The sequence below is a fragment of the Erinaceus europaeus genome, chromosome 19, assembly GCF_950295315.1.
Source record: "Erinaceus europaeus chromosome 19, mEriEur2.1, whole genome shotgun sequence".
Taxonomy (NCBI): Eukaryota; Metazoa; Chordata; class Mammalia; order Eulipotyphla; family Erinaceidae; genus Erinaceus; species Erinaceus europaeus.
This window is the reverse complement of record NC_080180.1, coordinates 44,834,865-44,860,673: the sequence shown is the minus strand read 5'-3', so window position 1 is coordinate 44,860,673 and position 25,809 is coordinate 44,834,865. Positions and strand designations below refer to the sequence as shown.

General features: G+C 39.5%; 1 protein-coding gene across 1 annotated transcript in view; it reads left to right on the top strand.

Moving 5' to 3' along the window:
- Positions 1-1,272: 1,272 nt before the first annotated feature.
- Positions 1,273-25,809, top strand: part of RXFP1 (relaxin family peptide receptor 1) — a 120,734-nt gene continuing 96,197 nt past the window's right edge. The window contains exon 1 of the mRNA XM_060178896.1: positions 1,273-1,573. Within this exon, the coding sequence (XP_060034879.1) occupies positions 1,525-1,573 (49 nt within the window). The 5' untranslated portion in view covers positions 1,273-1,524. The remainder of the gene's footprint in view (positions 1,574-25,809) is intronic.

Below are 25,809 nucleotides of genomic sequence, written 5' to 3'. Positions count from 1 at the left end.
GGCAAAAAGCGCAAGGACCGGCATAAGGATCCCGGTTCAAGCCCCCAGCTCCCCACCTGCAGGGGAGTCGCTTCACAGTCGGTGAAGCAGGTCTGCAGGTGTCTATCTTTCTCTCCTCCTCTCTGTCTTCCCCTCCTCTCTCCATTTCTCTCTGCCCTATCCAACGACATCAACAATAATAACCACAACAAGGCTACAACAACAAGGACAACAAAAGGGGGGGATGGCCTCCAGGAGCAGTAGATTCATGGTGCAGACACTGAGCCCCAGCAATAACCCTGGAAGCAGAAAGAAAGAAAGAAAGAAAGAAAGAAAGAAAGAAAGAAAGAAAGAAAGAAAGAAAGAAAGGGAAAACACATCCCATGGAAATGTTTTTCATGTTTGTGTGCTTTTTCCCTCACTGGTGAAAATAATAAGTAGTATCATGTGACTAGTACTCACCTATTCACCACTAGTACCTATGCCAGACACTGTCTACTGCATGCAGATCATCACAGTTAACTTGTTGGATAGATATTCATGACCAGAAAAATTTAGCCAAGATCAAACAACCACACAACTCTGAAGTGGGAAGGCTTCACTATACACCAATGCCATGTGGTCTCCACCATAGTAAACTCAAAAACTTAACCCAGAAAGGTAGCTCTACACTGACTAGGGTATTTTCTTTGCCCACAGGTTCAAACCTCACCACCACATGGGAAGTGTTATAACACCAGTTCTCTAGTATTTCTCCCCCCCCCCCAAAATCTCTACCTCTACCTCTCTGTTTCTCTACTGAGTGAAAGAGTGGGCTAGGAGCTGTGAAATCACACATGGAAAAGGCCCCCAGCAAAGCAAGGAAAAATAGAAGCTCGAAAAATTTTAAACTTTGATTTTTATTCCTTTGCATTTTCTTTGAACACAATCCCATCATTCAAATGCCCAAACACAGACAGATCATAAAATATTGCTGTAGTTCCTTTAATTCTTGCCTCATGCTTCATTCCACAAAGGCATCTTGCCCTTTGTAGTTCTGTTCTTTTCCTAGCCTTAATTTTTAGGAGCAAAGACTTTTTGTTTGTAATTTATCTCTGACTCCATTTTATTTTAGTAGCATGATTTTGATCAGTTCAGACATCATTTTCAGACTGTCGCATGATGTAGAAGAAAGTATTTGAGTCAACAAGAAGAGCCTGTATGTTCTCCATCTGAAAGAAACTTTTCCTTCAGCTTTGTCTGTGATCTGTGGGTGTGGGGTGTGTGTGTGTGTGTGTGTGTGTGTGTGTGTGTGTGTGTGTGTGTGTAGTGATATTAAGACTAGTGAAGGTGGATGGGGAGGAGAGAATCTGAGAGTGAAAGAAATAAAAGAAGGAATGGAAAGAGAGAGGGAGAGGAAATAAGAGAGGAAGGAGGGAGGACTGCTTTAGAGCTGCTAAGATTGCAGACAGAAATAGCACACAACCACCGTGAGCTCTACGCGACTCAGAAACCAAGACTAAATTGTATTCACTTTTACTCATCAGTGGCTCAGAAAAAAAGGAAATGATATCTGGTCGTGTCTTCTTCTACATCTTGATTTTTGGAAAATATTGTAAGTATGCTCAGTATTTAATCTTGTATACCTTTGTATTTGGTGAAATGGTCCTTACACTTGTGCTTTCAAGATAAAAAATACATATATTTTCTGATAAACATTGTAATCTCATCTTGGAATTATTCTTCTTGATACATTTCTGGCATTTATATTTTTTTAAATTGGAGTATATAGAGTAAATAGTTCAGCACCACCAGCATGCCATATAAACTTATGCTTTATAACAACCAAATCTGTATAGTTACTTTGTAATTTTATATTATTGTAAAAGGAGTAGTCTTTACAGAGATTGCATTCTAGGAAAATGCTCTTGGAAATAACCTGGGGAGATCTTTACATTTGTTCCAGTGTCTGGTAGTTGTAATGCTTTGCTGTCATAATCCATTGTGATTCGATATCAGAGGTGTATGTCTTCACAGAGAGAGACATTCTTAAAACTCCTTTTACATCGGCCAGGTTTCTCATGATTCCTCGGTTGGGGGAGGGGAAGCATAGAAAAGTGCAAGACGATAAAAAATACTACCACAGAAGGAGCCCAAATGGACTTTTACTGAAATCACAGATTTTGCTTTCTCCCTGTGTGCCAGTTGATATTTCCGAAGAGCCTATCTTTAATCAAGACAAAGAGTAGTTTTGTGCTCTGTCCATCCTATGTAAACCATATGATGTAAAGTACATATAAACTGTTTTTATTACTTGGGTAATCATTGATGACAAAGTCACCATTTACTGTCTTGTAATGACAGGAATGGTTAAACTTTAAGAAATTTGGCACTCACAAGCATGTTTATATTCCTCTATGTCTTAAAAGTTGATAAAAGTTTGTTTCCACTAAAAAATTCAGTTGATGAATAACTTGGGATAAACTTTAGTCCTAAACCCCCCAGTTTTAATGACATGGATTGCACCAGAATTATTATTTTTTTTCATTTCTCTTTCCCTCTTCCTAACCCCAAATATATATTCACTAAATGGTCAAAGGTTGGGGAGTAGGGTGTGCAAACCAAGAAATGACTCAGAATTCTAGAGAAGCATTCTACTGCCTAGCTTTTTCCATCTCTAATTTTGACAGCTGTCATTCCTATGTTTTACCTCCAGGGAGAAAAAGTCAAATTTTGAACCATCACAAAAAGAAAATGTTTCAAAATGGGCAAAAAAAAAAAAAAAAAGGTACATAAATAGAGATAGCTATAGAAGTAATAGTCAGCCCAGATCTGTGAGAACCACTGCAGTTTCCAATGGAGGGAGTGAGGACATGAAACTTTGGTGGTGGAAGTGGTGTGGACATACCCCTATTGTCTTGTAATTTTGTAAATCATTATTAAATCACTAATTTTTTTAAAGAGTGTTTCTGTTTAAGTCATCAGAGTTTTTCACATTTGTAGCCCACAGCATCAAAAATCAATACAATTTACCATCTACCATTCTATTTCAATGAAATAGATTAAATAAACCAGAGAAATTCAAGGCAGAAGGCTATATAAAAGGTTGATAAGTACTTTTGACTAAGGTGTTACCTGTCAATGTGGGTTAGCAGAAATGTTTCATGTCTACGTGTTCTCTATCTTTTCTTTTAATAAAAAAGATATTTCACAAGCAGGTAATAGATGATGACTATGATAAGAAAGCCAAAACTTTCTATCATTTAAAATTTGCTATATTTTTGTTTGTAAGGGGGAAAATGGTGATTCAGTGTGTGTATTTGATAGCTGTAAACTTTTCTTTCCATTTCTTCCCCATTAGAGGTAGAGTTTGACAGCACATTTCTGGTTTATACATTGTCAGTTATGTGGGTTGGATAGATAGAGCAGTTTAGTGGGACTTTAGTTTAGTTCTTCACCCCTCAATATCTAAGGGAAATTATGCACCTAACAAAACAAGTCAATGAGTACATAAGGTCAAAATATTATGTCTCTAACTAGCCTGTGATTGTCATTTGTTTTGTTTTTAATGCATTCACCTGTTACCTGAGAAAAGCAGTATTTTACCAAGCAAGACACCTGACCTACCATGTACTGCCTCTAATTTTCAACAGTGACTCACCCTCTGAAAACTTTACTTTGTAAAATAGCAGTGAAATTGTTTTCTCTGTCAAAGTTGCTGTGCCTAAGTCCCTCATTACATAAATTGCCTCCTTGACTCTTAACAGCTCTATTATGTACATACAATTAAGCATATGAGAAAGGCAAAACCTGTCGTAAGACTCAAGGAATAAATGCAAGATTTGAATGCTCTCAAAGTCTGTCCTTTTTCTTCAGGACCTTGAATATTCTTCGTTGAGAGCATGTGCATAAATCTGCTTTGCTAACTTAAAGCTCTTTGTAGACTTAAATCATCAGTAACCCTTTTGACCAAAAGTAAGTGCTTGTTGAATGCCAATTACTTACATAAGCAATATGACTAGAGTAGCAATAGTAGGGACCAACCAATGACACATCCAGTAGAGCACAAATATTACAGTGGAAGGGAACCCAGGTTCAAACCCTTGGTCCCCAAATGCAGGGGGTAGCTTCACAAGCAGTGAGGTAGTATAGCAGCTCTCTCTCTCTCTCCCTCTCTGTCTCTCTCTTTCTCTCTCTCTCCCTCTTTGTCTTTCTGTCTCTTTTACTGTTTCTCTCCTTTTTTGTCTTTTTGTCTTTGTCTTTCCTTCTCTCTTTCTCTCTCTCTCTCTCTCTCTCTTCCCCTTGCTCTCTGTCTCTCTCTAACAGAGAAGGAAAAAAAAAAAGCCACCACCAAGCCCCAGCAATAACCCCTGGTGGCAATAAATGAATGAATGAATTAATATTTTATAAGAGTAACAATAACATCATCCCTGTCTAAAGAGACAGAGGTGGGAAGACAAGTTAATTCCGAAGCAGTGAGAGAATGGGTAAAACTTAGGTAAAATTTGTAAACTTAGGTAAAATGGGTAAAATTTAGGAAAGGCTTCATTTTAGCCTTGAGAATTTTTCACTCTTTAAAAGTTTCTCTGTCAAGCTGGCTGTATTGTACCAATGTTAATTCCCCAGCCTTGTTATTATGGTTAGGTAAGATTTTATCATTAGAAGAATCTGGGTGAAGGGTATATCTCTCTATGCTATTTTTGCAGCTTCTTATTAGCTTATAATTATTTCAATATTAGAAGTGAAAAAAACAATTCCAGGAGGAGTTGTATCATAAGTCCTTATCAGCAAATGCTTTTCATATTACTTAACATCATTAAGCAAAAACAATCATTTTTACTTAATGCTTTGAATAGGCACATTACTAAGTAAAGAAAGGAAATATAAAGGAGTCTAAATACAACTTTGATGTACTTTAGTATTTTGCCAAGAATTGACACAGCTGGTAAGACCATCATGGGTTTTTTTTTTTTTGGTCACTTTTTAATTTTTCTTTTAATATTTTTCCCCATCAAGATTGTCACAGAACTCTGTCCCTACACTTGAACCCACTGCTCCATGCAACCATTTTTTTCTTCCTCTTTTCTTTTCTTTTTTTTTTTTTTTTGGATAGAGACAGAGAGAAACTGAAAGAGAAGGAAGAAGGGGAGATAGAGTGGGAGAGAAAAAGAGAAGAGATACTGCTTCCCCATTCCCGAAGCTCCCTTGTTTCAAGTAGGGACCAGGGACTTGAACCTGGGTCCTCAAGTATGGTAGAGTATGTGCTCTACTGGTGCAACACCACCTGACCCCTTCTATTTTTTTCTTATTCAAGTATCATTGCATTATGGCATTGGGTAGGTGACAGGAATATACCATGCAAAATCAACATGTAAAGGTCCTCAGTTTTAGAACCAAGTGAGCTTTTACAAGGCAGTCTGATCTTGACCTTGAATCCAGACACTGACATCTCTTCTAGATCCTCTCTAGCCATGAGGAGAACGAAAAGAGGTTTTCTTAGACAAGACCACTAATACATGAAAATAGAACACGCGTACATGAAAAAGGAGAATACTGGCATACTTACCCGACTCCAAAACATAAGAGAATAGGAGTCAAGCGTTGGCACACTCAACTGGGGCACACTATTCTATGCACAAGGACTGGGTTCAAACCCCTGCTCCCCATCTGCAAGGGGGGACACTTCATAAGCAGTGAAGCAAGTCTGCAGGTTTTTCTCTCCCTTTCAATGACCCCCTCCTTTCTCAATTTCACTCTTTCGTACCTAATAAAAAAGTTGGGGGAAAGGAAAAAAATGGCTGCCAGAAGCAGTGAATTCATTATGTAAGTACCATGTCCCAGCAATAACCTTAGTGGCAAAAAGAAAAAGAAAAAACTTTCCAGTATAAAGACCTCAGAAGTATCTAGTATCCCACACTATGCTTTTAAGGTCACTAACAATTTTATGTTGTTCTTAGTGTGGATTTGGAATCATACATTTCAAATGAAGAAAATCAATATTGTTGTTTGTATAAAGGGAATTAGATTATTATAATTATGCACTAAGTAGTTTTTGCAAACCTAATTTCATACATTAGAGCAAACATAAACCTGCAACATCTGGGGCAGGGGGAGGTTGTTCAAATTAAGTTTACTCTTTTCCCTGAAAAATCATTAAGACTTATGCCATTTTTATTTCAAGCCCTCTAATTGTAATTGTCAGTGTAGGTTTTTTTTTTATCTATACCTACCATTTATTGATAGTTTTCTGTGCTAAGTGCTTTACAACCCTAAAGAGATAACAACCCTAAGAGATATTCTCACTTAACACATTAGGAAACAGAAAACGAAAAAACATTAAGTAGCGTGCCTGACATCACCTCCCAGTAAGAAAAGAGGTTGCAGTCCAAATCTGTCTGCTTCAAAAGGCCTTGATAGTAACGCATGATACAGTTCTAACACTTTCTAAAACTACAGTATCCTAAAGGGATCTTACCAGATCCTCCGATCTAGGCCACAGTTCTTTAAGTACATCCAATATTTTTCCATTTTAGAGACTAAACAATATGGACATGTTGGTGAGCCCAATGTGCCAAAAACTACCAAAATTTAAGTCTCTGTAACCTAAAGTGAGACCTTCCCCATCCCAAGAAATTTTGTGCAGTCCATTCTCATTGTTTGTGGATTTCTTCTCTGAACTAAGAGCGTCAGTTTTACAGAAATATCGTGGTGTACATCAACACCTGATGATTGGAAACATGTAAACAACTGAAATGTATTAAAAGTTTGACTCAACCTGCATTGGTCCATATATTGCTTAGAAAGCGCTTTTGTTTGTAGTGCATCTGCAGAGCTAACCAAATGGGAAATATCAATAAATACCGACTTGATTCCTACATAGCTTGCCTCTTCCTCTTCCTGGATATTTTCTCCCCTTATTTTCTCCAAAATAACTCTAGTTCTTTCTATGCATAGCGTGATCCAACCAATATTTTCTTATGTCTTCATTTCTGCATCTTCATTCACACTGATAGGGCAACAAGGATTCACTACGGAATGCAAGACTCTTTAGTGATAAGCAGAGGCAAGTTGTGACTATGGCAAATCTGGGTACTGTTCTCTATCAAACAAGGATAAAGGTTGAGTGGGGGGAAGGGCAATATGAAGTGAGGTAGGTGTGTGTATGTGTGTATGAAATTGATATTTTCCCATTAAACAGCGGTAGTTGGCTATTTGATTTTGTTGTTAAATAGAAACATTTTATAATTATTTCAATATTAGAATGTACTAGGGTCACCTTATTTCTTGAATTTTCATAATATTGAAAATGTCTAGGGGAGTGGGGCGGTAGCGCAGTGGGTTAAGCGCACATGGCGCAAAGCACAAGGACTGGCGTAAGGGATCTCGGTTGGAGCCCCCGGCTCCCCACCTGCAGGAGGTCGCTTCACAAGTGGTGAAGCAGGTCTGCAGGTGTCTATCCTTCTCTTCCCCTCTCTGTCTTCTCCTCCTCTCTCCATTTCTCTCTATCCTATCCAACAACAACGACATCAAATAGCAACAACAATAATAACTACAACAATAAAAAAAAACAAGGGCAACAAAAGGGAATAAATAAATGTTTTTTAAAATATTGAAAATGTCTTTTTTTTTTTTTAATGAATACTCTCAACAAATTTCTGAGAATTATTATTTGGGAAAGGGACTTTCAGAACTTTCCCACAGGCTGTTTTGGGCCATGGGGAGCCCTTGCTGTTGGTCCTCTGTGCTCTGTGCCAGCACCTCTCTCCACTTCTCTTGCCTCATTCTTCTTCCTCAACTTTCCTCCCATTTGTCCCGGGAACTCAAATTCTCGTTCTGGAATGAAGAACAACACATCTGTCTTTCCTACAAATGTTTTCCAAGTTTAGTCCCAGGTTTCCCTTCACTCAAGGGGCTCAGTTGAACCAAATACCACTCATGTTATCAGCTATAAAAAGGAAGTAGATATTCTGATATATTCTTTAGTGATAAGGTTCAGTCTTGGTGAAAGGCAGGTGAGATTTTTAACTTGTTGTCTTTGCTGGATGATTGAGCATGCACTTGAACTGAGAGGCTGTGTAGTTAAATAGACAAATTCACTGGTTAAATATCTACCTAATGCTGTTGTCTCCTAGTGATCATTTGTTCTTTATTCTTGCCTAACACTTTTAAGGAAAAATAATCTGAAGTGTTGTTTTGTTTTGTTTTTTTCTGCCTCCAGAAGTCTTAAGTTTCAAGTAAGTGAATATTCACATAGTTCCCACATAAGATTCTACAGTATGCTTTTTAAACATATATATCCAAAAGAAACGACGACAGCAATAACAGCAACAATAATAACAACAGTAAAAAAACAACAAGGGCAAGAAAAGGGAATTAAATAAATATTTAAAAGAAAGAAAGAAATTGTGAGCATATAGACTGCAATGCCTCATTTTTTTATTTAGGAAGAAACTGAACTTGTGTAGGTGTGTTCTTTTCCATTTGCAGTTCTATTATCTTTTACTTTCAGAAGTAGGTCTTCCTTGGGCAGGGGAAATAACATAATGGTTATGCAAATAGACTGTCATGCCTGAGGCTATGAGGTCCTAGGATTGATCAATTCCCCACACACATCACCACAAACCAGAGTTTGGCAGTGCTTTAAGGAAAAAAAAAAAAAGGTCTTCAAACTTCTCTTGTAGAACATGAAGGGTAGAAAATAACAGAAAATTAAAATATCACCTTAAAATAGCACTAACACTAGAGTTTTTAAAATAAATTAATTACCCACCAAAAATTCTACCCTCAAAAATTAAGATTTTTGTCAAGACACTAAACTGATATTATCAATTTTCACCTGCCTGCCTGGTAGACAAACATTTCTGGTCATTGTCACAACTCAGAAGAAAACGGGACAAGGGAGAAAAACTTCTGCTCCCAGCTCTCCATGGCCAACGAGTGCAGTTATGCTCAGAGGAACTTTAATGTAATGGGGGGGTGGGTGGGGGGGTAATAGGAATTGATGCTGTCGCTCTTTTCTGGTTTGGGTTGCTTTTTAATTCTGAGAATAGATTAAGATCCACTGGGTGTTCTCATGATCTACATTCTCCTTTCAGTCCATGCCCATTCAATTTCCCAGACAACTAAATTATTTTTAAGGATTAAGGCCTTTCAGTTTATGTGATACACATAATAATCTGGTTCTGTGGGTCATCCCTCTAAAGTAAGGGGAGTCTACATGTGCTGCAGGTTGGAACATGGTATGGAACGTCGCTGAACAGGGTCCCACTGAAACTCCACTAGAAGAAACTTTGCCAATTCTGGAGTAAATTGTACACCATCAGAATCTCCCTGGTGCTTCTAATTTGCTGGTTTCCAGAAAGATCAATTTCTTAGATATGTTCTTTCTCTAAATACCCCAGTTATCTTAAATACCAAATACCTGTTAATAACCTTTTCCCTAAACATTTCCTTCACTAGCACCACAAAAGAAGACTGATACCTTTGTCTTTCTGCCTGTATTAAGGCTGTCCCTAGAGAGGGAAGGTACAGTTGAAGTCCTAAATGTTTTGTTTGTCTTTTGGGGTTTCCTTTTTCCAATTTTCACTAGAAATTTAATACTGTTGTCCAAAATTGTAAGATTTCAGAGGTATAATTTTACACCCACACATGGTGTGTGGGAGTCACCGTATTCTCCACGAAAGTTCTGTGCCCCACCACAGACCCCAATAACCACCATTGTTCTCACAAAATCTCTTGGAGACAGTTCATTTAAATAGTGCAGTTATAGACATCAGACTGCATGTAATCTCTTGAACGGGTGTTTTCATGCCCTTTGGCTATATACCCAGGAGTGATATTACTGGCCCTGTTTGTAGTGTTTTCCTAAGCTTCCTCTTTTCTTCTTCTTCTCTACCTTAGCATCCACACACAATTTTCTTAGATGAAGTAAAATGTTTTCCAATTTTCCAGGAGTTAAAAAGACACTTCTGGGGGGCAGGCTGTGGTGAACTCAATGAGTGCACGTGTTACAGTGCTCAGGGACTCTGATTCCATTCCGCAAGCCCCACCTGCAAGAGGGAAGTTGCACAAGCTGCAAAGCAGAGCTGCAGGTATCTCTTTGTCCCTCCCTCTCTGTCTCCCCCTTTCCTCTCTACTTCTGTCTGTATCCAGTAAATTATATGTGTTGTTAAAATTTCGGTGGCTCTTGCTGGGCGGGTTAGCTTCACGGGCAGGTAACAGAGACGCGGAGACATACGGCTGGGCAGGGAAGCTGTATTTCTTTATTCAGGAACGACAATTCATAAACTAAACCAAACTAATCACCAAACAGAACTCTGTTGCCTCTTTGCTGCGGCGCAAGCACTCTCTGTAACTCTGCCACTCTGGAACTCAGGAACCTTCTCCAACTCTGTCAGTCTCGAACTCTGGAGGGGTTCCTTGGGGCGGGGCCAAGCGGGCCCGGGAAACTAACTGGACTGATCCAATTCTCTTGGCGGGGGAGAACTAGAACAAAACAATGTAAAGCATACAACAATTCCCCCTTTTCTTTTTAACTAAATCTGGTATCGCGGGAACGAGTTTTACGCTCTGCAGAGGCTTCTGTGGATATCCTAACATCAAGACATTCCAGAAGATCCCTGCCCAGTAAGTTGGTGCTAATATTAGCTACCAAAGGGCCGAAGTGTCCGGTAGAACCTTCTGGGTCTTCCCACATGAGCGAGTCTCATGTGCAAAATGCTCTGGTCATCCCTCCTATTCCATGTATACTGGGTCCAGGGATAAGTTCCCAATCTTGGGGAACCTCTTCTTGCCTTAAAATCGTCTTTTCTGCCCCCGTGTCAATCAAAAATTTAAAAGGAATATTGCCAATCTTTACTGTCATAGAAGGGTGACCTCGTTCTAAAACAGGAGTGGTCCACAAAATCTCAGGCCCCGAATTTGTACCATTCAGGGGCGAACCATCTTTATGAAATTGGGACCAACAATCTCTCTTCCAATGAAACCCCTTACGACATTTTGGACAAACAGTTTCCATTTCCGCAAGCCTCACCTGCAAGAGGGAAGTTGCACAAGCTGCAAAGCAGAGCTGCAGGTATCTCTTTGTCCCTCCCTCTCTGTCTCCCCCTTTCCTCTCTACCTCTGTCTGTATCCAGTAAATTATATATATATATATATATATATATATATATATATATATATATATATATATATATATAAAAGAGACACTTCAAAAGGAATATGATGGATTTTCAGTGCTATGTAAACCTCCCCAAAGATATTAATAAGCAACAAATAATTTCTGCACTCAGCAAACTGTTACCATGTCACTCTGATCTCTTTATTTAGTTTGTAGAATGAAACTGTCTTTGTTTTTTGGTTTCAGGAATGGAAATTAAATGGGTATGTGAAAATTAAACAGTTCTCCCTGGCTAATTTCCTGCCTCTTTCAAGTGTTGATCCTGCTATGTGCTCCGTTTCTCCTCTTCTCCCTCTCTCCCACAGAGAGACTGTTCAATGCCACGGGGAACCTCAGCAGCATTTCTCTTCCTGTCCTTCATGTGGCTCATTTATGGATTTCCAGTTCTAACACACCAGTTACTCTTTCTCCCCCAGCTCTTAAAACAATGCACAAAGAGTGAGACTCTCCTTTCTTGGTGCAGAGCCTTGCCATCTTAATTCTACACACTTCTCTCAAATATTTCCTTTTCAGGAATACTGATTGTGTCATTACCAGATTTATGGATATTTTGCGATAACATTTTCATTATTTAGTAAAAACAAGTCTGACACAAAGCCCTCACAGTTCCTACCCCGAAGGCTTTTGTAGTTGTGGCAGTTAAGCAAATCTTAACTTACAAATTCGAAATTAAAATATGACAGTGACACACTTTGTCTTTTCTTACATTTGAGTGTGTGTGTGTGTGTGTGTTGCCTTACATATCCTCTATTCTGTTGCTCCCAGACCAATGTGTTCATTCTTATTTTTATTTCAGAGACAGACAGACAGACAATGAGAAAGAGAGGGGAGATGCCACAGCATTGCCCCACCATCTGCTTGCCCAAGTCCTTGGTGTTCACACATAATGCCAGAGTTAAATCTGGGGCTTCTAACATGGTAAGACATGTGGCCTTCTGAGTGAGTTATCTCCCAGCCCCATGTCTGTTTGTCTTTTCTAGATTTCTTTTTTTTTTTGCCTCCAGAGTTATTGCCAGGGCTCAGTGCCTGCACCATGAATCTACTGCTCCTGGAGGCTATTTTTTCCCTTTTGTTACCCCGTTTGTTTTTTTTACTATTGTTGTGGTTATTATTATTGTTGTTATTGATGTCGTTGTTGTTAAATAGGACAGAGAAATGGAGAGAGGAGGGGAAAACAGAGATGGGGGAGAGAAAGATAGATACCTACAGACCTGCTTCACTGCCTGTGAAGCAACTCCCCTGCAGGTGGGGAGCCAGGGGCTCCAACCGGGATCCTTTCGCTGCTCCTTGCGCCCTGCGCCACATGCGCTTAACCCACTGCACTACCGCCCGATCCCCTCTAGATATTTTTTATGAGAGAGAGAGAATCCAAAGTACCACTCAGCTCTGGTTTTTGTAGAGCCAGATTTGACATAGTGTATGCAAGTCCCGTGCTCTGCTGCTGAACTATATATACCCTGTGAAATTAAAATGTTGTAAGATTAAGACATAAAGTAGCGAGCGTGCGCTGACAAATTTTGAACAAAATTCATAAATATGTATACTTGAATCTACCAGGAGAATTCAAAAAAGCTGCCCCAGAAAGCTATTTTGGAAGCTTTTATCCAGGCTCATAATGCAAATATAAATTGATTAAGCTCTCAGGTGCACCTGGAACTAGCCTCTGAGATCAAACACAATTTCCACTGCCATTACACTGGCTCACAAAAACCTCTTAATCCTTGTCTTTTCGCTTCATCCTCGTCTCTCATTCCCACTGCTCACCCGCCTTCTGATATTTTAATAGGTTTTTCCCAGATCAAGCTAGAAATATTCGACACATTTTCAGTGGTCCAGAACATTTACCATTTTTACTCTCCAGACGGTGGCTGATTTATTGGAAATTGCAAAACCGCCTTGCGGTTTATAAATGTTTCGAGTTTATAGTGCATTTCCAGCTTAGACAAGAGGACGTCATCTGTCACGCAGCCAGTTAGCATCTCTTCACCTTCATTTAACCTTCCTCTGAGTGTTACAATCTGGAGAGGTGTCTAGATTAGCTCATTTAAATTAAGATTTTTATTTCTGCTCTTCTGATTTCAGTCCTTACTCCATATTTTATAAGCTTACAACCCAGAGTGCATGTTCCCTGGAAAGAGGAATTGTTCTTGCTTGTGCAAATTCAATAACTTTTCTCAGCAACTAAGCTTCATCCCTAGTGTTGGCCTGAAATAGCATAATAAGTCATTTGTCCACCAAATATATTTTAACAGGGAAAAAATCAGCACAAATCATTTTGTAGTGCTGCTGATTCTTCATCATCTTTTTTCTTTCTTTCTTTTTTTAATTTTATTGGACAGGATAGAGAGAAATTGAGAGAAGAGGGGGAGAGGGAGAGGGAGAGAGACAGACACCTGCAGACCTGCCTCACCAGTTGTGAAGCATCCCCACACACACACACAGTTGGGGAGCTGGGCGCTTAAACCTGGATCCTTGTGCGGGTCCTTGTGTTTTGTACTACCTGTGCTTAACCCGGTATGTCACTGCCTGCCCCCCCTTTATGTATTTATTTATATCCGTTTGTTACCCTTGTTTCATTGTTGTAGTGATTGTTGTTTTTGATGTCATTGTTGTTGGATAGGACAGAGAGAAATGGGGAGGGGAGACAGAGAGGGGGAGAAAGGTAGACACCTGCAGGCCTGCTTCACTGCCTGTGAAGCGACTCCCCTGCAGGTCGGGAGCTGGGGGCTCGAACCAGGATCCTTACTCCGGTCCTTGCGCTTTGCACCACGTGCACTCAACCCGTTGCGTTACAGCCCGACTCCCTACGCCCCCTTTTTTTTAAATTCATGGTTCCTAGTCTAGTGTAGCAGGCTCAAAATTATGTCATTACTTGGGATGAGATGAACACAAATAAATTTAGATAGATTTATTTCTTTTATAAGGAAGACATGGGAAGTAAAGAGAGAACTAACTGGCCAAGACTCATCCTGTTCCATACTCTTAGCCAGATTCAAGCCCCAGGCACAACTTGGAAGGGGCCATGGAACCAGGAGAAAACCCTGTGCTAAAGTGTCTCTCTCTATCTCTGTCTGTCTTTCTCTATAGATGTATCTGAATGTGGGGAAAAGGGAAGCAGCCCAGGAGTGGTAAAGCCAAATATGTGCAAGATCACACCTCTGCTAAATAAATGACTAAGGCAGGTAAAGAGGTAAATGTTGGGGGCCAGGTAGTGGCGCACCTGGTTGAGCGCACATATTGCAATGTGCAAGGGCCCGGGTTCAAGTCCATGGTTCCACCTACAAAGTGAAAGCTTCACAGGTGGTAAAACAGGTCTGCTGGTGTCTCTCTGTCTCTCTCCCTCTCTATTGGCCCCTCCCTTCTCATTTTCTCTCTGTCTCTATCCAATAATAGATAAATAAATAAAAATTTTAAAAAAGGTGAATGCCTACAGGGACCTTGCCAACTTCTCCTGATGTTTAACCAATTCTGGTAGATGTTGAGATCAGCATTTGGGAAAGCAAGCAAACACTTCTACATTCTCCTGCTCCCAGAGTCGATACCCCTCATGCTTCTCACCCGTTTATGTTGACTTTCTGCCCATAACTTCTAGGGGTTCTCAATCTAAAACTGGTATGAATCAGAGTTACTAAATTACAATGTGAATGGCTGGGTCAAGGCCAAATATTGCACCACTATTATATTATATCGTCTCAACATTTTCCCTTTGGTATATTTATGAATGTCTGAATGAACACATGAAAAAAAAGGAAGAAGAAGAAATGTGGCACTAGTCAAGAAGAATGGAATAAGATAGAAAGTATGTTATGGCGGAATCAAGGACAGAGTAAAGTCAGGAATAAAAAGAGTTTGTGAAGAGATGATAAAGAATTCAGTGAGATCACCCAACACAATAATGAGAATAAAAGGAGCAAACTAAGGCAGGGGGATACATGTTGTTGATGCTAGTGTAACCCTTACATAGACATTATACATGATCCAGTGCCACAACATGCTCGATTTAGGTAAACAGACCTAGTACAACTCATTTGTGCTGCTAAAAAGATTTAAAGAGGGCCCAGGCGGTGGCACATTTGGTTGAGTGCACATGCTACAGTGCACAGAATTCTGGTTCAAGGCCCTGGCCCCCACCTGCAAGGGAAAGGAAAGCTTCACAAAAGGTGAGGCAATGCTGCAGGTGTCTCTCTGTCACTTTCCCTTTCTATCTCCCCAGCCCCCTCTCAGTTTTTCTCTGTCTCTACCCAAATAAATAAACTAATTTAATTAAATATAAAGAAAGCTTTAAAGAATAGTCCAGAGGGGCCAGGCGGTGGTGCAGCGGGTTAAGAGCACATGGCCCAAAGCGCAAGGACCGGTGGAATGATCCTGGTTCAAGCCCCTAGCCCCCTACCTGCAGGAGGGTCGCTTCAGAAGTGGTGAAGCAGGTCTGCAGGTGTCTATCTTTCTCTCTTCTCTGTCTTCCCCTCCTCTCTTGATTTCTCTCCGTCCTATCGAACAACAGCAATGCCAACAATAACAACAACAAGGGCAATAAAATGGGAAAAATGGCCTCCAGGAGCAGTGGATTCCTAGTGCAGGTATCAAGCCCCAGCAGTAACCCTGGAGGCAAATGAAAGAAAAAAATAAATGAATAATTAAATCAATCAATCAATCAATCAATAAAAATAACAGTCCAGAGATAAAATCTCTGCAAGTTGAATTAAAGCCCCACACCCTTTTTGCTTGCATTTTTCTGTCCCCCAGAGATTTGATTCTCTCCACCTGATTTCTCTTTGATCCCAGAATTTGATTTAGATTCCAACTAATTTGATTCCTTACTCATTCTTAGCAGGATTTACCTCTTACTTTTTGTCTTCATTTTTCCTCTGAAAACACAAGATGGGGTAGGAGTTCTGAGCAGAATGTTTCAAAGATAATGCAAACATCTTCTGCCATGAAAATTGAGAACTTGAGGTTGGAGGGAAATGTTATAAATGATTCCACACATAACATCTTCTGCCATGAAAATTGAGAACTTGAGGTTGGAGGGAAATGTTATAAATGATTCCACACATACTTTAGTAGTTTCCCCCCGTCATTAGCTAGCACTTATTATATCAAAAACAGATTAAGAATATAATGTAAAAATATTTTCATGGGGGGTCAGGTGGTAGCACAGTGGGTTAAGCACACATGGTGAAACACAAGGACCAGCATAAGGATTCCAGTTTGAGCCCCCTGTTCCCCACCTGCAGGGGGGTTTATTCACAAACAGTAAAGCAGGTCTGCAGGCGTCTTTCTCTCCCTCTCTGTCTTCCCCTCCTCTCTCTACTTGTCTCTGTCCTATCCAACAACAATAACAGCAATACAACAATAACAACAAGGGTAACAAAATGGAGAAAATTACCTCCAGCAGCAGTGGATAATACCATATTCTGATTATTTAAATTATATAATATCACCAAAGTTGTAAATTAAAGTTAGTTCTGTTGCTGAAGTTCTATTTAAATGATAATCACTTCAAAGTGTTATCTAATTAAATCCTCAAAAAAAACTTGAAGGGTAATATATCATATCTTTCTAGCTGAAAGACTGTCTGAGAAAAATTAAGTAATTTGCCAAGTTCATAGGTTCACAAATGCTTAATCCAGGACTTGAATTTAGGCTTAACTCAATTTGAAGTCTAAGTTATTTAAACTTACTGTCCAAATAGCAAGATCATAATTCACAATTTTGTACCATATTTCACACTTGAAAGGATAGATTTTTACTCCCACTTACAGAAGAGAAAATTAACTAAGCAAACAGAACTTAATTCAAGTCTACTACTAATTGCTCCCCAAAGGAAAACAAGTTACTACAGGAACAGGTAGATCTTGGGCAGGGCCACAAAAACAGGGAAGTTTTAGGAAATTATGAATTCAATTTGGCTTAAGAATAAGGCAGAAAAAAATTCTTGTAAGTAAAGTTGGAGACTACCAGAATCAGATTATGAAAGGTTTTGTATGCCACACTTAAGAATTCAGTAGATAAGTAAGTGGAATGAAGATTTTTCACAGAATAACATAAAGATATTTGTTTGTTAGGAAAGAATCTTGGCAACTTAATTTTTTTTTAAAGGCCTAGAATGTGTGAAATTGAAAACTATTCCTAAAAAAGGGGTGGTCATTGCTTCAAGGTCAGAGAGAGGTAGTAGCTCTGAGCAAATCAAAATACATGGTTTTTTTTTAACCTTATTACATCTCTAATATATTCTTACTAGAACCTATAAAATACACAAAATATGAATGGAATATGATATGATGTTATTGTTCAATACCTGGACCACATACAGTAGGACTAGTTTTTCTAACAATGCTTTCTCTCTACAGACAAAATGTATTTCTACTTTTCATTCCCCAAAGTCCTTCTATTCTGGTCCTGCTTTTACCATACTTCCTATTTCTCTTGCTTTGTTTTCTTTTTCTTTTTTTAAAATATTTATTTATTCCTTTTTGTTGCCCTTGTCTTATTGTTGTAGTTAATATTGTTCTTGTTGTTAATGTCGTTGTTGTTGGATAGGACAGAGAAATGGAGATAGGAGGGGAAGACAGAGAGGAGGGAGAGAAAAATAGACACCTGCAGACTTGCTTCACTGCTTGTAAAGCAACTCCCCTGCAGGTGGGGAGCCAGGGCCTGGAACCGGGATCCTTCTGCTGGTCCTTGCACTTTGCACCACCTGCGCTTAACCCACTGAGCTACTGCCCGACACCCTTGCTTTGTTTTCTAACTTATTCTAAGTACACAAAACTGAATTCTAACTAGCAAAAAGGAAAATAGATAAAATATATACAAAAGCATTATTCGCAAAGGTATACATTAACTGACAATAGGTGGGTGAAGTGTTTATGCACTCAGTCATTTAAATCAAATAGAAGGTACTATCTAAAAGAACAATCTAAGTTTTAACAAATAAGTAACCAGGAAACATAAGACTGTTACTTTAAAAGTATCTGTCAACAAACCTAAGAAATTTTGCGTAGCAACTGTAACCTCACAGAGAAAAATAGCATATATATAAATAATCTAAAACATTGTATTTAGTAGGAGAGAGAGCTCAGAAGTACAGAAGTAAATGCATGATGAGGGTCCGGTACTTACATATGTTACAGCTGAGCAGTCCTCTCTCTCTCTCTCTTTCACACTTTCTCTCTCTCATCTTCTAACTACCTATCATAAGAACAGATAAATAAAGATTTTTTTAACTGAAATATAGGGGGTCAGGCGGTGGTGCACCCAGCTGAGTGCACACGTAACCATGTAGTAGGGCCCAGATTTAAGCCCCTGTTCCCCAAAAGCAGGGTAGAAGTCTTACAAGCAGTAAAGCAAGTCTGCAGGTGTCTTTCTCTTCCCCTCTCTATCTCCCCCTCCCTTCTCTATTTCTCTCTGTCCTATCAAAGAAAAAGAACAAGAAAAAAGAAAGAAAGAAAGCTAAAGTATTTCTTTTTTTTTATTTATTTCTTTATTGGGGAATTAATGTCTTACATTCAACAGTAAATACAATAGTTTGTACATGCATAACATTCCCCAGTTTCCCATTTAACAATACAACCCCCACTATGTCATTTATCATCCTTCATGGACCTGTATTCTCCCCACCCACCCACCCACCCCAGAGTCTTCTTTTTTTTTTTTTTTTCTAATATGCTATCTCCCCAGCCCTACTTTCTATTTCTAAAAATTTGTATTTCAGAAAAATACAAATGGAAATACAAGAAAATGAAGGCACACATATACTATATTGTAAAAGTCAAGAGAATTGAGGAGATCATCTCTCTCTCTGAAAAGCAATTATAAGAATTGGAGAGAGGACAAGAAAAAAGAATTATCACGTATGTCTGAAAATACTACATTTAAGATGTATTAAGTTGAAAATACATCACCTTATTTAAGCCAAATTTGACATAGAAACTATTTCCAGAAATAAACTTCTAGACTCTGATATTAGCCAACAAGATATACCGCTGTTCAACTTTTGGTCACAGGTTCAAGTCAGTGTAGGGTTTTGTTTTGTTTTGCCTTTTTTGTTAAAAAAAAAAAAAAAGTGTAGGGTTTTGTTTATTCGGGGCGGTAATAGTTTACAGTATAATCTTTTTTTTTTTTTAGCTTTAGTATACTTTTTATTTATTTTTTTTATTTAAGAAAGGATTAATTAACAAAACCATAGGGTAGGAGGGGTACAATTCCACACAATTCCCACCACCCAATCTCCATATCCCACCCCCTCCCCAGTAGCTTTCCCATTCTCTATCCCTCTGGGAGCATGGACCCAGGGTCATTGAGGGTTGCAGAAGGTAGAAGGTCTGGCTTCTGTAATTGCTTCCTCGCTGAACATGGGCGTTGACTGGTCAGTCCATACTCCCAGTCTGCCTCTCTCTTTCCCTAGTAGGATGGGTCTCTGGGGAAGCTGAGCTCCAGGACACATTGGTGGGGTCTTCAATCCAGGGAAGCCTGGCTAGTATCCTGATGGCATCTGGAACCTGGTGACTGAAAAGAGAGTTAACATACAAAGCCAAACAAATTGTTGAGCAATCATGGACCCAAAGCTTGGAATAGTGGAGAGGAAGTGTTAGGGAGGTACTCACTGCAAACTCTAGTGTACTTCTGCTTTCTTTTTTTTTTTTAATTTTTTTATTTAAGAAAGGATTAATTAACAAAACCATAGGGTAGGAGGGGTACAACTCCACACAATTCCCACCGCCCAATCTCCATATCCCACCCCCTCCCCTGATAGCTTTCCTATTCTCTATCCCTCTGGGAGCATGGACCCAGGGTCATTGAGGGTTGCAGAAGGTAGAAGGTCTGGCTTCTGTAATTGCTTCCCCGCTGAACATGGGCGTTGACTGGTCGGTCCATACTCCCAGTCTGCCTCTCTCTTTCCCTAGTAGGGTGGGGCTCTGGGGAAGCTGAGCTCCAGGACACATTGGTGGGGTCTTCAATCCAGGGAAGTCTGGCCGGCATCCTGATGACACCTGGAACCTGGTGACTGAAAAGAGAGTTAACATACAAAGCCAAACAAATTGTTGAGCAATCCTGGACCCAAAGCTTGGAAAAGTGGAGAGGAAGTATTAGGGAGGTACTCCAGAGTCTTCTACTTTGGTGCAATATGCCAATTCCATTTCAGGTTCTACTTGTGTTTTCTTTTCTGATCTTGTTTTTCAACTTCTGCCTGAGAGTGAGATCATCCCATATTCATCCTTCTGTTTCTGACTTATTTCACTCAACATGATTTTTTCAAGGTCCATCCAAGATCGGCTGAAAACGGTGAAGTCACCATTTTTTACAGCTGAGTAGTATTCCATTGTGTATATATACCACAACTTGCTCAGCCACTCATCTGTTGTTGGACACCTGGGTTGCTTCCAGTTTTTGGCTATTACAAATTGTGCTGCCAAGAACATATGTGTACACAGATCTTTTTGGATGGGTGTGTTGGGTTCCTTAGGATATATCCCCAGGAGAGGAATTGCAGGATCATAGGGTAGGTCCATTTCTAGCCTTCTGAGAGTTCTCCAGACTGTTCTCCGCAGAGGTTGGACCAATTAACATTCCCACCAGCAGTGCAGGAGGGTTCCTTTGACCCCCACACCGTCTCCAGCATTTGCTGCTGTTACCTTTTCTGATGTATGACATTCTCACAGGAGTGAAGTGATATCTCATTGTTGTCTTGATTTGCATTTCTCTGACAATCAGAGATTTGGAGCATTTTTTGATGTGTTTCTCAGCCTTTTGGATCTCTTCTGTGGTGAATATTCTGTCCAAGTCCTCCCCCCATTTTTGGATGGGGTTATTTGTTGTCTTGTTTTTGAGTCTGGCAAGCTCTTTATATATGTTGGTTATTAAACTCTTATCTGATCTATGGCATGTAAAGATCTCTCCCATTCTGTGAGGGGTTAAAGTATTTCTTAATAAAGCATTGTAATGGCATGGCCTAATATCTATCTTCCCTTTGTCTTTTTGTGTTCTCTAGTGCTGCTATGAAACTGGTAAAAGACTCGTTTTTTAAGGAAACAAAGAATTGGTGCCTAGCTGTATGATTTGTAGATGTTCTCGAGGGATACTTACAGAAATCAAGTCATAACTAACGGAGATCAGTGTCATAACAAGTGCCCTTTGCCATAGCTATTCAAGAGCTTATCACTACACCAAATTTCTGTTTGGGGACTAGGGAAGTAGCTCGGTGGATAGAGTGCATGACCTGCATACCAGAAATTTTGTATCCCTGCCACTGCATATGATGGCACAGTGCTCTGTTCTCTGCCACTCTCAGAAACATAAATAAAATATATCTTTTTTAAATTGCTATTCTGAATGTTCCAGACACACAAACAATAATTTATTCTCCCTATTACTCAGCTAAAAAATTTTAAACTCTTTACTTGGCATAACATCAATATAGACATCAGAATTCATGGTGGGCAAAACTAGAAAAGGAATTTACATCCTGGTAGTGAGAGTCAAATGACATAAAGTAATAAATAAATGTCTCTGATCGTAATAAGTATGTGGAAAATAATTACAAAGGACTTTGTAATGGAGCCGGGCAGTGGCACACCCAGTATATCACACAGGATCGTGCATAGGGACCCAGCTTCAAGTTTCTAGTCTTCACCTGCAGGGGGAAGGCTTTCTAAGCAGTGAAGCAGGGCTACAGGTGTCTCCCTTTCTCTCTGCCTCACTATCTCCCCCTTCCCTCTCAGTTTCTCTCTGTCTCTATCCAAAATAAATAAATAAAATGTAAGGGGTAGTGAAATAGCTCACTTGGATAGTACACAGCTTTGCCATGTGCACAACCCAAGTGCAAGCCTGTCTTCCACCACCCTGAAGGAAGCTTCAGTGCTGTGGTCTTTTTTGCTTTCTCTCTCTCTTCGTCTCTAAAATAAACAACTAAAATATTTTAAAAGAAATTTAAAAACCAATAAAAAAATAACTGTGAAGTAGAATTGTAAATGACAAGGAATGTGGAATGCCTTAAGATAGAGTAATTAGACCATCACTATAGGAAGTTTATATCCAGAAACCAGAGTAATGAAGACTAGCCAGTCATGACTCAGGGAAGGACAATCCAGGTATACAGAATAACTAATTCAAAGTTTCTGGAGTAGGAGCAAACTTATCTTGTCTGAGATGACAATCAATGTGGTTTAAATTATGTGAGAAAGGAGAAGTTGAAAGAGTGATTCCTACATGGAAGGTCAAACTTTGAGGTTGAGAACTTGGGGTTTTATTTGGAGAGAAACGGATGATGGTACATGTTTTTAAAAATTCATATCACTTTATTGGGGACATGTTGATTTATAAGACCTTTTTTGTCACAAGTATAAAATTTCACATATCCACACGATAAGTGTCAGCACACCACACCTGCAAAAAGAATTGTCAAGATTGGAAAGAAGTTGAGGAAGTTTTATTTTAAAAGTAGAGAAAAATATGTAGACTGTGGTCAGATAATCTACATTTTATCTGCTTAATAATTCAACTCCAAATGTTTCCTCTTATCACCATGAGGATCGTTCAACCTGATTATTGGTATATTGAACTGGGTACAGATGGCAGCCACTAAGTCAGCCCACGTGGCAATAGTGATAACAGTGTATAACCAAAGAAGAAAAAAATGAATCGTTCCTCACTACTTAACCTGGTGACCTGAATAAGCAGACACTTCCCATCACAGGCTGTAGTCTTAATTTGAGGTGGCAGAGTGGACAGAAATAGGAAATGTAGCAGACAGCAGCAACACGAAGTACCCAGGGTAGTTATGATCACAAGAACTGAATCATGAAAAACTTAAGGATGGGGTACTCTCCAAATGAATATTAAAGAATATTAACTATTTCCTGATAGACAGGTATTAAAAAAAAAAAAAAAAGCAAAACCAGGGGTCTGGCGGTAGCACAGTGGGTTCAGTGCACATGGTGCCAAGTATAGGGACTGACGTAAGAGTCCCAGTTCAAGGCCCTGGCTCCCCACCTGTAGGGGGTTCGCTTCACAAGTGGTGAAGCAGGTCTGCAGGGTTCTGTCTTTCTCTTCCCTTCTCTGTCTTCCCCTCTTCTCTCCATTTCCCTCTGTCCTATCCAACAGTGACATCAATAACAGCAATAGTAATAACCACAACAACAAAAAACAGCAAAGGTAACAAAAGTGGAAAAAATAGCCTCCAGGAGCAGTGGACTCATGGTGCAGGCACCAAGCCCCTGCAATAACCCTGGAGGAAAAAAAAATACAAAAAAAAAAAAAAAGCAATACCTCTTTATTTATTATTTCTTTACTGGGGGTTAGTGGTTTATAGTCAGTAGTAAAATATAATAGTTCATACACATGTAACATTTCCTAGTTTTCCATGTAACAATTCAAACCCTATTAGGTCTTCCTCTGCCATCATGTTCCAGGACCTGAACCCTACCCCCAGCCTAACCCCAGAGTCTTTTACTTTGATGCAATACACCAACCTTCTTTAGTTTAAAGTAGATCTTACCATCTAAGTGAACCATATGCAACACAGCTAAATTTGGCCCAAGTTGTTTACAGTTTTCTAGACTGAAGTTTGGTTAGATGTTTCAGATCCTATTAACTATATTTTTAATACAATATTAGCTTCAATAATTACAACCTAAAAACTGAGACCAATAAGTTAGAAAAGAAAGATAGATTTAGTATGTGTGATTTCTTTTTTTTCTTTTTAATTTCTTTACTGGGAAATTAATGTTTTACATTTGACAGTAAATACAATAGTTTGTACATGCATAACATTTCCCAGTTTTCCACATAACAATACAACCCCCACTAGGTCCTCTGTCATCCTTTTTGGACCTGTACTCTCACCCCTACCCACCCCAGTCTTACTTTGGTGCAATATAGTATGTGTGATTTCTGTGGTATCTTTTCACAACCATTCATCTTCATCCAACATATGAAAAGCAATTAAATAAGAGGGAAATTTACCAATCTCTGAGTCCTCTTAAAGGAAGCTGAAGAGACCGAAACAATGTGCACGGCAGCACAGCTAGGAACTTCCAAGAATAACCTTGCCAGCCCTGTCGCAGCCACACAGTCCCCTCTGTGAAGCAAGATTCAAGTAACAGGGACTGCTGTTATCTGAGGCAGTTTTCTGTTTTCTGTGGTATTTCCAAGAAAAGGCAAAGGCAGGAAAGCACATCATTCATATTTAAATAAGTCTCCTTGATTATGCCTGGGAAAAGATTAATAGTAAGTCCAAGATAGATGTTATCAACAAAACAGCCACCTAGGAAATGTTAAAAGGAAGCAGCAAGCCACTTAACCTATAGCCTGCAGACCTGCACCCAGTCCACAGTGATTGCCCTCAGCTGCCCTTCAGTGACAGACTCCTGAGTTATTTTATTTGCTTCCCCAAAATTTATGTCCTTGCTGTGAATCATGGCACATCTGTGTCACACCCAATAACACCATGTCCTATTCTCACAGTCTGTAAATGCCTTTGAAATGATCCCTTGGGTGAAAAATATATTACAGATTCAAAGTCACAAGCACATAAGTGGTGTGGAATGAGGTATTAATGGTATTTCTGGCAATCAAAATCTTTTTCTTTTTTAAGTTTTTGTTATCTATATTATTGGATAGAGGCAGCCAGAAATGTAAGGGAAAGAGGGTGGTAGGGAGAAAGACAGAGAGACAGAGATACACCTGCAACCCTGCTTCACCACTTAAGAAGCTTTCCCACTGCAGGTGGGGACCAGGAGCTTGGACCTGGGTCCTTGTGCACTGTAACATGTGCACTCAACCAGGTGTGCCACCACCTGACCCTGACTCAAATATTCTTAAAGTTTCAAACATGAGGTCTTTATAAGTTGTTTCAGTTTAATTAGTTGAAAAAATTAAAGCATTTACTAAATCTATTTTTAACTTTCAGTTGCGGTAAGAGAGGTGGCTTGAGAATCCGACACCTTTACAGGATTGAGCGCTCAGGTTTGATCCCCCACACCATATATGAAGGGGCTATGTTCTGATCTTCCTTTTCTCTTCCTCTTATTAAATATACATTCTAAAAAAATAAAAACAACTATATTCTGAAACTTCAGATCTACAAAAATATTACAAAATAGTACAGTGGACACCCATGTACATTTTATCTATGTTCAGTTCATTATTAACATTTTCCCATGTTTGTTTCCTCTCTCTCACCAAACACGTGAGGACTTAAATTTCTTTTTTTTTTTAAGATTTTATTTATTTATGAGAAAGATAGGAGGAGAGAGAAAGAACCAGACATCACTCTGGCACATGTGCTGCCGGAGATCGAACTTGCGACCTCATGCTTGAGAGTCCAAAGCTTTACCACTGTGCCACCTCCCGAACCACTGAAATTTCATTTTAAGATACTTCTCTCCAGTCTAACCAGCAGAGAAGAAGCTTAGTCCCTTTGCATAAAGTAGAGTCACTATGAGGCCTCCTCTGTTGTTAGAAGAAGTCATGCATAATTTCATATGCTTGTAAAGAAATGAAATCAAGGGAGTTGGGAGGTAGCTCTGTGGGTTAAGTGCATGTGGCACAAAGCATAAGGATCCGGGTTCGAGCCCCTGGCTCCCCACCTGCAGGGGAGTCGCTTCACAGGCAGTGAAGCAGGTCTGCAGGTGTCTTTCTCTCCCCCTCTCTGTCTTCCCCTCCTCTCTCCATTT